At 38.6% G+C, this 15,385-nt stretch overlaps 1 protein-coding gene across 1 annotated transcript; it reads left to right on the top strand.

The window, feature by feature from the left end:
• Positions 1-1,130: 1,130 nt before the first annotated feature.
• On the top strand, positions 1,131-12,650 carry LOC107663584 (poly(rC)-binding protein 2). The gene is made up of 12 exons (XM_016453816.1): positions 1,131-1,298; positions 1,918-2,057; positions 6,172-6,204; positions 6,284-6,400; positions 6,919-7,050; positions 7,144-7,272; positions 7,533-7,607; positions 7,696-7,737; positions 7,871-7,943; positions 8,026-8,081; positions 11,306-11,475; positions 11,609-12,650. The coding sequence occupies exons 2-12, from the start codon at positions 1,965-1,967 to the stop codon at positions 11,643-11,645; spliced, it is 957 nt and encodes a 318-aa protein (XP_016309302.1). The 5' UTR covers positions 1,131-1,298; positions 1,918-1,964; the 3' UTR covers positions 11,646-12,650.
• Positions 12,651-15,385: the final 2,735 nt, after the last annotated feature.

Below are 15,385 nucleotides of genomic sequence, written 5' to 3'. Positions count from 1 at the left end.
CTCGCTTTTCAGAACGATGAGCTTTGTAAAAATCAACGTGTTTCAGAAAGGCAGGGCATAGAGGAGAAACAATAATGTACAGTATGAGGAAAATAATGTGTTTTTTTAACCTTAAACCGCATAAACACATTTCATTACACCAAATACACAAAATAATGTTCTTTTTAGCAGCATCATATGACCCCTTTAAGACAAGTCTGAGGTTATCCTAACTTGAAGTTATTTACGATGATTTTTAAGAAGATTCTTTTCAAGAATTTGAACTCTTCTCAAGTTTTGTCTTAAGAACAATCTTGAGAAAAAAGATAAGAGGAAATTTTGGGGATACAAATAAAATAAGAAGAAAATGGCAGTTAAGAAGATTGATTTTTCTGAAGAATGTTTCGTGAATCCGGCCCCAGGTTTTAGATCTTGCCTACAGTAAAACTGTACATCATTGTCAGATGCTGCAGATCATCCCAAACTAAATCTCTGATGGACAGACAACCCAGTGTCAGCCGCTCCACCTGCTTTCTGAGATCTTCAGTCTAGTCCAAACTCAGATAAACACTCATCCATAACAACAGTCATGCTGCTGATGCAGTAGTCCACAGGCACATAGGAAACCTCTCTCCTCTGCCATAGTTTAGTTGCTGTTGAAGTGCAATAGTTATTCCACTGGAACAGACTTCCTTTAGTAGAGGACTCGATCAAATCTACTTCTTTCAGTCTATGATCAATAGAACAAACATTGTCAGTTGCAAGGTAATCACATATTAACTATTAAAACGCTGTAATTATAGTATACAGTAGGACTTTCAAGTTTGAAAATTAATATATTAAATTCAATTAGAAAACGTTAAACATACTTGTTAAATACAGTTTAATTTATCATATATATGTTGTGTAATGTGTTTTTGTCATGATTTTGTTAGAACACTGTTTTGATACTGTTTACTATTTTTCATATAGAGTGTTTTTTTGGTGAATTGTATTAAAACCAGTTAGAAAATACAAAAAAATAAGATAATAATTAATAAATATAATAATCGTATAACTTACAGAAATGTATTGTCCCCGGTTTTGTGGCTCGCTCGTCGTACTGCGCGCGGCGCGGGGCGGGGCCAGTGCGCGGTGACGTCAGAAAGGTCGTGGGTGAGAGGTGATCGGGACACATCTTGTTGTCTTTGTAAGAGTGGAGCTCGATAACGCAGCCGTGTCTTCCCTCTTCCCCGAATCCTCTCAAAACTCCCTCCCGAACCTCCCCCTCTCACCCTCCGGACCCTCGGACCCTCTCCCCTTCCCGGAGCGCGAGTCAGGTGAGACTTTGCCGCGTTTACTGCGTTCAGGAGCGCGAGGGGCCTGCAGGCCGCGGGCGAGTGCTAGCGCTCGTGCTAATCAGCGTCCGCTCCTCTCCTGCGATCTTAGTCGATATTTCTGCGTTAAGAACAGCAGTGCTTCGTTTAAGTCGTCAAACAAGTGCCGTGAATTCAGCAGAAATCAGCTCGTTTCGTCTAAAGAGCAGCCGCCGTCGCTAGGCGCTTACGCAGCTAGTAAACACACGAGCTAAAGCAGCTTCGCCACCCGGCGAGTTAAATGGCGTATTTACAAAGAGAATCCGCCGATTTAATACTAAAATCGTTTGACTAACAGGAATTAGCTTCATATTTATACGAATGGCCTGTTGGTGAAAGTGAGTATTTATAGTAACCCGGATTCGTGTTTTTCGGGATAACCTGCTGTTGAAGATGTGCAAAACAGCGCCAATGAACGTAGTGTTTACGCTCCGCTGCTTCACTTCCGTCGGCCATTGCGTGTGTTTTTCATCAGATTACTTCAGCTCCTACATGTACCGTGTTTCACCGTGATGTGCAGTGCAGGCTGACTGCTATAGTGCTGTTGTGCTGCCGTAGTAAAGGAGTGTGTGTGTGTTGACAGGTTGATCATCCGTGACCAAAGATTCAGAGCTCGACTCATTGATCATCATGGACTCAGGTGTGATTGAAGGAGGACTCAACGTCACGCTCACCATCAGACTGCTCATGCATGGCAAAGAAGTGGGCAGCATCATCGGAAAGGTGGGTTTTTAAAGAGCGGTGTAGCGGTGGCCTCGTGGGCAGCGTGCCGACATGTAGCGCCTTTGCGCTTCGGGCGTCCCGAGTTCGAGTCCCGGCTCGTGGACGTTTCCCGATCCCACCCCTCTCTCTCTCACCCACTTCGCTTCCTGTCGACCTACTGGCCTATCTAAATAAAAGGCATAAAACGGCAAAAATAGATCCTTAAAGAGCGGTGTACACTACCAAAGTATTTTTACTTTGTTACTGTACTTAAGAAAATGAATATCTTAATAGAAAAATGTATTTCTTAGTTTCTGCATTAATAGTTTTTCACATCATGAAACAGGTTTGCATTAATAATATAATAAAACTCTATCTGAACATCCCACACGGTGCAGTTAGTGTTACCAGAGTAAGTCCATGTAAATGATGGTGATTTGTGGATTGAAAAGCTTCCTGACCGTCTCGTTGCGCAGTGCTTCTGCTGTTTGTCAGCGCTGTTTCATCAGGCTCTAAACTCCTTTAAATCAGCGAGTCGTTCTGCTTTTGGCACACAAACTTTATATCGAACATTTATTGAAATCTTGTTATCGTTTTATTGAGAAATTAAATCTCGATAGTTATCGTTTTATTGCCCAGCCCTAATTTCAATGTGTAATATCATACTCTTTACTCCACTACATTTCATAAAAACATTTTGTTACTCGATATTTTGAACTTAAAAAGGGATGTAACGATTCACTCAACTCACGATCCGATTCACGGTTTTGATTTCATGATTCGATTTTCTCACGATTTTTTTAACAAAAGAGATTGAAGACATTATACAGTAAATGAAAAGGTGTCGTTTTATTAGGCTATCGCGGCACGTTTCTTTGTGAAATTGAAATATAACACAACTAAATTGAAATTTATTGAAGTTACACAAATAAAATAAATCTCTTAATATGAACAAACTAAGGCTTTGGCTGTGCGCTTTCCATTTAAAACTAGAGGCAACCACTGTATTTTAATCTTGATCCAAACAAAGATGTAGCATACATGCAGCATGAGTAGTTTTTAATCTAAATTAGACTGTGTAACTTCGAAATCTGAAGCAAAAACTGAATGGTCTGACTTTAGTTTTGTGAAACTTTACTACATAAAACATATCTGAAGGAAACAGCAGATGAGCTGAATGAGACGCAGATTCACTCTGACAGCAGGTGGCGCTCATGAGGCAAGATGAAAAGAAATCGACACGTAACTATTCTAAAGACTCAAGAGTTCCCCTCAAGAGTTGCATCCATATAAACTCCTACACCTAATTGTTTTGCGATTTGTTTGGCATCTCAACCGATTTGAATCGTCACATATTTGAATCGATTTTCGATCGGCTCGCTGTTAATCCTTACATCCCTACTTTTGTGCTTTTACTAAAGTAAAATTGAAAATGACTACTAATATTTTACCTGGTTATCTGTACTTTTAACTCAAGTACCTGATTTTTGTCCTCCACTGGTAATAAAAATGAAATGGATGAATCTTCACCTCTCAGCACTTCTGTGAGGCTTTACATGGTTTTCTTTGTGGACCTCGAGGGATTTGCCAAATAATGTCTGATTGTAAACCTTCCATGTTTGAGGGTTTATATACACGAGGAGCAGAGCAGCTGTGTTTGAGATCGCAGAAATGGACATTTATAGTGTTTGTTGTAGTCTTTAAATACTAAAGCTTGTTTTGTACTCGGTAAAATTACAGCACTCAGAATCATCACTGAGGAAGATATTCCTTCAAATATTAAACAATTTATTGGACTGTCAAAATACTCTTTCATGCTGATATGACACTAGGAAATCACCAACAACAACAGAGTTAATTACAGTAATATTACAGTAATAAAAATATACAGTAATACCGCTTGCACCTGGTATAAGGGAATGAAATATTATACCAGTTTTACGGGGGGGGGAAAGTATGAAGTTTACTTAATGACAACAACAGTTCCTCCATCAATATCCTCAGGAATACAGTCGCCTTAAAGCAACAGTTCACCCAGAAATGAAAGTTCTGTCATTTACGCAAGTCGTTTCTTTCTTCTATTGAACACAGAAATATTTGGAAGAATGTTGGTAACCAAACAGTTGCTGGAAGCCATTGACTAACAATAATAATAATAATAATTAGAATTTTTAGGAAAAACTGATTTTCAGAATCTTTAGTTTCTATTTTAATTATTTATTGTAATTACACAAACAATCCACACAGGCACTCTGTGCTGACACCCACTGCACGTGTGTCCTTCATATTTAGTTGAATTAATCTTTTGTATAAATTGATAATTTAATGCCCTTTTTTTTTCAGTTTTATTTTAAGGTTTTTATTTAAAAATAATTGGAAATTTAGAATCAAACTGCCTTACATTTATTGTATTGGCACAGTGAAAATTACACATAGCACCACCTAGTGGCCAACCAGAACTAATACTGGTGTAACTGGTTTTATTATTAGGGTTGGGTATCGTTTGGGTTTTTTACGATACCAGTGCCAAATCGATACTTTAAAAATGGTACCGGTGCCTGAACCCATACTTTAAAAAAAAAAAAAAATTACCCCCCAAAAAATTAACCAAAATAGAATGGATTGGCCATTATTAAGCGCTATAAACACATTTAATGGCTGTTTCATTCATACTGGACGCCAGAGGGCGCCCTCGCGCAGAAACTCCACATGAGCATCACAGAAGTAATAGAACTCAGGAAATCCCTAATATGGACAGGCATTGCTATCGCTGTAACTGAGTAAACAGAAGATATTAACGTTCTGAATGATAAAGCAAAGACAATAAACACCCAACTGTGACAATGTAGAGTTTATCTGTGTAATTCAAGACATCTTTGGTATTTTCATCATAATTAAGTATATTTATAATCCATTGCTAACCGACGTAGCCTTTTTACCATATGCTTTTTACAGTACATAACATCTTTTCTGTCTCAATCTGTGACAAGAAGCCACATCAGATCACAAAAGGAAGCAGTTGTGGAGTAAAAACGTTATAGTGTTCTCTTTTGTTGGACAACAGGTTTAGAAACGCTTCTCATTTGCAAGTCATTAAAAGGGAAGTTTAGCTTTAGGCATTTTAATTTGAGCGTGTTTAGCTGAGCTAGCTAACGGTATCTACCTGCTGCCATCAGAGCAAGAGTAGTTGCTGCATTCACGCGCTCGTCGATGCTCTCATTTCCCGAGTTGTGCTTTTAAGTCGGAATGTGGAAACAACATGGACACTCGCGTTACTACAAAGATGTGTTGGATTTGTATTATTAGAGCTTTCCCACTTGAGTTCACATGCGTTTTCTCAGTCGGGAAATGATTTTTCACGTACGGTGCCGGTGATCAAGGAGAACCAGAGAACAAATATTTCAATCGATCGCTCAAGCATTTTAGTGGCACCGAAATCTGTGTTCTGATTCGGTTCTAATACATACCGGTTACATAGGTACCGGGTTTTGGTACCCAACCCTAGTTATTATATATGAATGCATCCTTAATATGCATTTTATATATATATATATATTTATTTATTTATTAGGGGTTGAACGATCTCTGATTTTTTGAAGTCGACTTGTATGTGATGAAAGTCGAGTCGAAGTCGACTAGTCGCTGATGACGTCATTAATGAACAAATAAGTCTGGAGACTTGTGCACAGCTATGGCATAAGACACAGCGCTGCCCACGGCTGTTGCTCCTATAACAGCTCTTTTATCAGTTCTTTTGTCTTTGGGTCGTTATATTTCTCACAGATTTCTGCTCATTCTAAATCAGATACAGATGAAGTAGCACAGTAAAGATTACATTCATATGTGTACCTGTACAATAAGCTGTTTAAAACGTGCATTCTCCCGTTCAATTTCGAGCATCCAGTAATATAATCTCACTTGTCTTGTGGAGCGCTTTCAGAGTATGCATTTATTTGTCATTTGAACTGTTTGGAAACGGAGCGTAAATGTGGAAGTCTTTCAAAGATTTCTTATCCTGTTGCGCCCTCTATAGGACCAGCGACTAGTCGACGTCAAGCTCAAAGCATCATGGCAGAGCATTGAAGTCAATTACACAGTATATATGTACTTATACATGCATCTTTGTGTCTTGCAGAAAGGTGAATCGGTGAAGAAGATGCGAGAGGAGGTGAGTCTGTCACTGTGGTTGAGATGGTTTTCTTCATGTGTTAGTGATCGTCTAAAGCAGCCTGTTGTTCTCTGTGCAGAGCGGCGCTCGGATCAACATTTCTGAAGGGAACTGCCCCGAGCGCATCATCACCCTCGCAGGCCCCACCACCGCCATCTTCAAAGCCTTCTCCATGATCATTGAGAAACTGGAGGAGGTACAAACCACTCGGTTTACTTCTCTAATCAGGAACATGTAACTTTTTTTTTTCAAAGCCTATTAAATGTTAAAAATAAAGGGTTTCGGTTTACTAATGTTGAATGGCTATAATTAATAGCTAGAATTGAGGGGAAAGTGCATTTAATAGAGACACCAGTAGCAGTGTTGGTATCAGTGATACTGGCCTGTATTGGCTACTTAAAACATGCCGTTAAACACATTTGAAACATAACATCTTTGTGTTGCTTCTACATTCGTTTGGAGAGTCCCTGTGAAATTGACAATATAAATGTATTAAGTGTTTTAATTTTTTTTTATTTTTCGATTGACAGCACTAGTAAATATTGATTACTGCTCAGCGGTTAGAAGTACTGAGCACAGCATGTGTAAAGCATGTGATATTGTGTGGTTCATTTTTGTTTGATCAGTCATTTTAAAGAATTGCATTTGATTTATAAGAGAAGCCGAGCAGCTGTGGTTTCAGTGTGGTAAAGTGTGAATGTTCATGTGCACCAGGACATCAGCAGCTCCATGTCCAACAGCACGGCCACCTCGAAGCCCCCGGTCACGCTGCGGATCGTGGTGCCGGCCAGCCAGTGCGGCTCGCTCATCGGCAAGGGCGGCTGCAAGATCAAAGAGATCAGGGAGGTGAGCGAGGTCACTCTGTGTTCGGCTGCAACTTTGTTAGGGAACACTGGAAATCAAGATGATGACTGTTAAACTCTGGATTTCTGTCTGTAGTCGACAGGAGCTCAGGTACAGGTGGCTGGAGACATGCTGCCTAACTCTACTGAGAGAGCCATTACTATCGCTGGGACTCCGCTGTCCATCATCGAGTGTGTCAAACAGATCTGTGTGGTCATGCTGGAGGTGAAACTCACACTCTCAGCCTTGACTCTGATTGCATAGTACACCCAAAACAGAGTTCCTATGAGTCTTTTAAGTTCTTTTTTTTTTTTGGACCTAATAACATTTAATCAATCATTTAGTGCACTGCAAGTTCATGCTCATCTGCATACACGTTTGGCAGCCACGCCCACATCTCAACATCCAATCAGTAACCGATACATAGAACCAAATAAATCTTGGAATTATTATTTGACCCGCCCGTCCCTCTGTTCTCGTTTCAGTCGCCTCCCAAAGGTGTGACCATCCCTTACCGACCCAAACCCTCAGGATCGCCTGTCATTTTTGCAGGAGGACAGGTGAGTGTGTATGTGTGTTAATGCCACCTGCAGCTCTAGTACATGTGCGTGTGTTTGAATGATCTCATCTGAAACGTGTGTTTTGCAGGCATATGCGGTGCAGGGACAACATGCCATTCCTCAGCCTGATGTAAGAGACGGTTCTTGTTTTTTCTCAATTCTCTGCAACACAGAAGGGTTGGAACCCATTAGAACACTTACAGATGTAGTGATCTGACTGTTAAATATCAAATATCTTTGCATGCTGTTTTCTGTGTCTGCAGCTCACTAAACTCCACCAGTTGGCAATGCAGCAGAGTCCGTTTCCTTTGGCCCCCAGCAGCCAGGGCTTCACTGGTAAATCCCGTCTCCCAGACACTGTTGCTCTGCGTCTGCTCTTTTCATTGGCTGATGGTGATTGTGTTCCTCTGTTCTGCAGCTGGTATGGACGCTACTGCACAGACAGGCTCTCATGAACTGACCATTCCAAACGATGTGAGTTTGCTGTCCTTTCATTTCCTACACGCTTCTGAGAGGATCTGATGCTGTTTGGATGTACACGACGATATTAGGGCTGCAACAATGACTCGATAATCACTATTGACAATTATCAACCACAGACTTGATTAGCGTTTAATCGTGCTGTGCACAGAAATCAAATACCGTTTTAATAAGTCAAAATATTAAATGGCAATACTAACCGTAGGGAATTTCGTCTTAGTTTATCGACAGACTAACCGTTTCATCCCTGTTTGTAACCCTCAAACTAGAGTGAGTTTGGTGACTCCTTGTAAATCTTCAGGGACCCCCACTGTAAAGGGATATGAAAGTAATAATTATGGTGTTCAGATGTGCCTTCATTACTTCTTATAACTTTATACCTTTTTACTTGCGCTACTTGCAGCTAGTACTAGTTTTTGCAGTGATATTGAGAATTGTGTAATTTCACTGATATCCAAAATTGTAGTATCATAGCAAAAATAATTACACTACCATTTGCAAGTTTGTACTCAGTAATTTATTTACTTAATTTTTAGTAACTCTTGTATTATTGCAACTCAGTCTTTTGCCATGAAGATGGCCCTAGATGCTGACATGGCAATAAAAATAAATGACTACTACTGCTTTATTGTTAGTACTTTTATCCAGAAAGACACATTAATTTGATCAAAAGTGACAGTAAAGACATTTATTTATGTTACAAATGATTTCGTTTTCAAATAAATGCCATTCTTTCGTATGGTGACTGGGAAGGGACTTGTTTATTCAGGATATAGCAAGTCATGGGAACATCGTAGTATTTTGAGGCCACAACGTTAGGACTGTTACTGTCGATTATATTGGTACATGAGTAATCTGCCCGTTATCGTGACGATTAATCAGAATCCCAGATTAATATTTGATTGATAGTTAATTATTAAATCTTGCCAAACTATATGTAATTCGAATGGTCGCTCGGTATTAAAAATGTCACCAAGGCTGTATGAAATGCGTCAGTAATTATAATTACTTGATTTGCGTGAGTGATCACAGAAACATGCCATGAGTTATGACGACCTTTTTATGAAATCACAATGAATACTAATCTGCTCATTTGGAGAAATTGTGTTAACATGAAGTTCACAGATAATTATCATTTCTATCTAACTTCTATTTATTTGTGCACTCTTGTTGGTGGAAAAACAATGCAGTGTGAATTTATGCATCATACATATTCAAGCTCTTTTTTTTCACAGTACATATTGTAGACATGGATGTCAGACCTGTGCTTAAAACGAGTTTGCAAGTCAAGATTAAAAATAATGAAGTAAATCTAATAGTGAACTCAGCGTGCTGTGTCTGGCAGTGGATCTGTGAAAGCTGGACGTCATCTTTTCATACGCCGCAGCATTAAAATGTGCTGCTGTGGAGTTCATTTCTGAAATGACGACGGACAACAGCAATGTTTTTCATCTTTAATGTAAGGTGCTTGCACACAGTTGATAGATTTTGCCGTTTATTGGACGCACCCATATCTGTGCATTCCAGTGTCTCTGCCATTTTGCCGAATACCTGGTACACTTAAATGTAACAGGATTTTTTTTTTTAATTGGGTACTTAAATTGACTTGAGTAATCATGACAGCCCTACACAACATTAACTCTTTCCCCGCCAGCATTTTTGGAAAAAGTTGCCAGCCACCGCCAGCGATTTAGATGATTTTCACTAAAATTTGATGGCGTCCAGTATATTTTGCTGTATGAATATTTGAATATGCAATACACTGAAATGTTAATTTGTGGGAACATGATAATGTCGTGGCCACGTGATGTGAAGTTGTGGCCTCGAGATCCTATGTTGAGGGAACATCCGTTTCTCATGGCCACTAGTTTAATGTGGAAACAAACCTGCATGAACATGGCAACCTTGAACCGATCATGTCTATTCCCAGTCACTGTACTTGTGAAATTTCTATTCAAATCCTAAAAAAATGTACGTTTTAAGACTATTTCCACAAGAGTTTATGATAATAACAGTTTCCACAGCATTGATGATGATGATAATAAAATGTGTCTTGAGCAGCAAATCAGTATATTAGACACTGAAGTAATGGCTGCTGAAAATGCAGCGTCACAGGAATACATGACATTATAAAACGGAGAGTTCCGGTGCTTGATTCTGATTGGCTGAGCCGCGTTCGAAGCTGTTATAAATTACTCTACAAACATACACATTTGTTTACTTTGTGTGTTGCTCAGCAACCACTTTGTTGGAACCACAACTGTTTCTGAGGAGCTACATTGTTTGGTGGAAGAATAATGTTTTTATTAATATCATTACACTTTATTTGCTCTGTTTTATTTTGTGAAACCTTACTACGTATATGGAATAACCGTTTTATAAAAGCAATAAGCCCCTGCTTCGCGTCGTGCCTAACAGTGTGTTTACACCAGACGCGAATGTAATTATTCGCACGAGTAGATTACATGCAAAGTCAACGCAAAGACGTGAATAGAGGCGAATTCGCGCCGGGCGACGCGAATGACGCAAAATGCGCGACGCATTTGCCGCGAACGCACGATATTTGCCTCAATCGCGTCTTCCTCTTCGAGCGGAAAATTCGTGTGACGCGTTCTCGCGCAAGCCAATCAGCGAAGAGTTTCTTTAAACGTCCAGTTGAATCAGGCATTAGAAGAGAGCATCATTGCAGCCGTCTGTTATTATATAGGTCTGGAGCATAGAAAACAATTAAAATCAGTTGTAGTGGTAGTTGTATTTTATTAGCATGGCTACAGAGATGCTGCTATCAATAATAAAAACAATAGTAATATCAGTGTATATATACAGTACTACAATGTAACACACGTTAATACAGGATCCTAACGTTATTCATCCTCCTCTGGATGGTGCTGTGAACCCAGACACGTCGGCGTTTGGCTTTCCATTGTATTTGGGACTTTTTGACAACAGGTACAAAACAGCGATTGTAGTTATCTCCACCACGGTTGATCGCGCTGTTTTTATTCGCGCGAGTGACACGAAAAACATCCCGCGAGTGACGCGATGCGCATATTCGCTTCGCATCTGGTGTGAACACACCATAACAACGCCCCTTATCTGTTATAAATTCACTGTAAACCAAGGCTTCTTGGGGCTTATTGCTTTATTTTACAATATGTTCAAATAGTAAAGTTATTTAAAGTGGTAATATTTCACAATATCGCTGTTTTTCCTGACAGTTGATTGGCTGCATCATTGGCCGTCAAGGTGCCAAGATCAATGAGATTCGTCAGATGTCAGGGGCACAGATCAAGATCGCCAATCCAGTGGAGGGCTCGACCGACCGACAGGTCACCATCACCGGCTCGCCCGCCAGCATCAGTCTGGCCGAGTACCTGATCAACGCACGGTAACCAAGCTGCTCTGTGTGCTGTAGCATCAGCACCTCTGATAGATCCTAGGCTTGGTGTTCGTGTTTGTCTCAGCTGACTTTAAACTCTCTGTACACGTGTAAAGACACGCGTCTTCTCTTGTGATTTCAGACTCTCGTCCGAGGCTACAGGAATGGCCGCGAACTGATGCTCTCTGCCACCCCACCACCCCTGTTCTCCTCCTCCATCACATTACGCTCTCTAAGTGCAAAAGGAAACCAAGTATTTTCAACCTAACCTTTCCTTTCACCCACCCCGAGATATGCTTCATGGATATACACAAGTATTTTATTTATTTATTTCATGAAAATGTTTTTAAAGTCCCTTTGCGTACAGTTTTTAATGTCTTTTTTTTTTCTTTGCATATTTTGTCAGTTAACATTACCGTATGGAAGTGACGGTGGAGAAAGTGGAAAAATCTGAAAACACAAATGTTTTTGTTATCTCAGATTTTTCTTATAAAATCAGAAAAAATCAAAAAGAGAGCAACTACAAATGATAGATGGACCGCTTTCCCTGTATCGAAGATTTATTTATTTTAATTTAACTCTAGGAAGTTACAGATTTTAAAATCCTAGAAAAGAGCTTGAGAGAATGAGCTCCGTTTTCTGCATCAGATCGATCTGAATCTGTGAGGTGTTTCAGGTGACTTTAGTTTTTTTATGGGGGGATGTTTGAATAAGTGTCATTCCTCAATATTTGTCTTTTTTTTTCTTCTTTATCCTGAAGTTGGAGATTTTGTTAGAGGGAGGGATGGGAGATGCTGCAGTTTCTGCATAAATGACATTACTGGTATAATAATGAGTTGAAAATATTTCTTTTAGAGAGAAATTTTTTTTTTAACCCTGTGGTGTAGAGCCCAGACTGGAGGAGTCCCAGTTGACATTTATATGATGATGCGACTGAGTTACTGATCAATTACATGACTAGAAGGAACTTTCTAGAATTAACACTAGTTTCCTCTATACTCTGCTTGAGTAATAGTTATGTTTTCTATTTTTTATTTTTTTTTTCTATTTTATTTTTTGTTTTCTGGCAGGAGGAAGGAAAACCTAAAACCTTTTTGTGCACGTTTTCAGAATATTGTAGATTTGGAGTGCAGCTGGAATGAAGAATTAAACATGCAAAATTAAAACATGAAATGCTGAAACTATGGCATGCTATTGTGTGTGGTGTTTTTTTTTTTTTTTATATATATATACCTCGGTTTACCATTTTGTCAACATTTTGCTTTTTTGTTTTTTTTGTGGGCTATAAATGTTCATAAATTGTCCCATGCTCTTGGGGAGTGCAGGTAAGTCAAAGATTTCAAGTTAATGGGATAGAAGTAGGGATGGGTACCGAAACCCGGTATTTAATCGGTCCCGGGGCTAAATTATGAAAGGCCGGAGTATCGATAAGCTCTGACGTTAACGGTTCTGCTATCGGTACTGGAGAAATTAATAAAACACACATACATTTATTATTGCTATATATACACATTATCTTGCATATGTGTAGTATTTATATATATATATATATATATATATATATATATATATATAGAGAGAGAGAGAGATGGAGATACAGTACATGCCAAAATGAATCTCGGACGTGAACATAATTTGCTTTGCTTAATCTTTTCATGTACAAATTAATTTCTTTTTAGAATTAATTTGTACATGAATTAAGTGAATCAAATATGTTCTTGTCTGAGATAAATTTTTAGCATTTATATAGAATAACTAAACTATAGCTGAACTTTAGGGAAGGGACGTTGTTCCTCTTAGCATCATGAAAAAAAAAACATTTAATATTCTGAATGCATTCGAGATAGTCTAGTATGTGTGCAAAGAGTGCTCCATTTATAATTCCAAATGCACTGAGCCGGCTACTCATCTCAGTTCATCTGTTCAGTGCATGTGTCTGTGATTAGCTACACTGTTCAACACTGCAAACATTGTAAATAGAAACATCTGACGCTCTCGCAAAATGTAAATATGCACAGAAGAGTTTCCCAAATATGTTATTATTACAGTTTCAACTAAGGGTGCTCTTGAGTTTTGTGTGTGTGTGTGTGTGTGTGTGTGTGTGTGTGTGAGAGAGTGTTTAGCTCCCTAAACTGGGCGTGACATGATAAACTTTCTGTATGGACTTAATATGTGATGTTGCTTAAATACGGGGACAGTTGGCAATACTACTTTGCATGTTTTAAACACTTAGGTTATGTTCTTTGGCCGTGCATTAAATGCACATCCATGAAAGAGCGCAGTTTGCTGACATATTTACTTTAAAGTCCGCGTGAAACGGAAGTTGCTGCCGACTGGATTTCAGTGTGGTGTCGTATTTCCAGCTGAAACGGAATATTGAGTAGAGGGCGGGGTTTTGTTTTTGAGCTCCTCCTCTCATCTCTCACTCACAGCAGACTAATGGTCGGAGAGGCGTGGTTAAGCATATTCTGCCCAAGCCGTCAAACATACGTCATCAGAGAAGACATGCCATTCCAGAGCAGAAGCAAATTATCAGATTTTGATTAAAGATTACCAAAACAAACACATTTGTTTTTTTCAGAGAATGAACGTGCACAGATTACTTGTTGACCTTAAGACTAGCAATGTGCGCTAACAAAATAAATACTGTAAATTTTGATTTCATGAGGACTTTTGACATCTCAGAGATAATGTCCATGGTGTGATGACAACGACAGTGGTTACATATAAATATATTTTAATTGATCAAAATTATTGCTAGGAACAATTCAGTTGCACCCCGACTAAATTCTATGTCCTTGAATTGAAGGCATTTTTTATGAACAAATTTGAGAAAAATAAAACGTTTCCAAAGTCTAATGTAGTCTGGGATAGATTGTGTTTCTGCCTCAGGCAACGGCAGCATGGAGCACAAGTTAAATGAACAATTCTTCACTTTAAGTTATAACATGAATGTACCTCAGAGGATATGTTGAAAAATAAAGTACAACTTACAATCACATATCATTTCTGTGCCTATAAGCAGTTTTAACCAGTGAAATCATCAGTATAACAGCATGTGAAGAATGTGTCAGTTGTGTGACATTTACCTCCAGGAAGATAAAACCATCTAATGTCGCCAAATTATAAATACATTAGGCCTATGCATTTGTGTAGAATATAAACAAGTTTTTATAACAACCACAGATAAGGCTTAAGCCTAATGCCAGACTAAGCCCTGTCTGTGAAACCAGGCCTAGATCTAACAAATTAATCATGTCTCAATCGCAAAAATAAAATAAAAGTTTACAATGTAGCCTAATAAGCCAATTTTTCTTATAATAAAACTATGATTATGTTTTGTGCTCAAATGTATTATATTGAAAGATGATTATGATATTGTTAACAATAATTGTTTTAAATTATGTGCTGGTATTACCTTATGAACTGTGATTACATTATAAGTTGCCACAGTGTTACATAATGTAATACATTTCTCATACAGTAACATTACATTATGAGAAAAATTGTAATTACACCGAGAAAATTATTACATTATCAACATTTTATTACAATAATAATGTAATATTTATTATGTGCAGTTTTTACATTATGTGCGGTTATTACATTATGAGTTGCTACAGGGTGGGTTCATGGATGGAGGCCGATCTGAAGGTTGAAGACTGAAGGCATTGGAGATGTCTGGTGCTTCACTGGAAGATCCACTTGTGACATTGAAAATTACAATGGCAGTTTTTTTTTTGTTTTTAGCAAATCAAATTTCCATGGATGAATTGATCACAATAATATAAAATAACATGCATTTAGACAATAGATTGGCGTGAAATGAAAATTCACCCTTCTGTTGGGGCTCTACAACTGTTCTGCTGTTATGCTGAAAAAACGACTCATTCAAACAGCAATTTCCAGGCCTGGACAT

The sequence above is a fragment of the Sinocyclocheilus anshuiensis genome, unplaced genomic scaffold, assembly GCF_001515605.1.
Source record: "Sinocyclocheilus anshuiensis isolate Anshui unplaced genomic scaffold, SAMN03320099.WGS_v1.1 scaffold127, whole genome shotgun sequence".
In the NCBI taxonomy this organism is placed as follows: Eukaryota; Metazoa; Chordata; class Actinopteri; order Cypriniformes; family Cyprinidae; genus Sinocyclocheilus; species Sinocyclocheilus anshuiensis.
The sequence above is the reverse complement of the archived record's forward strand: the minus strand, read 5'-3'. Positions and strand labels throughout refer to the sequence as shown.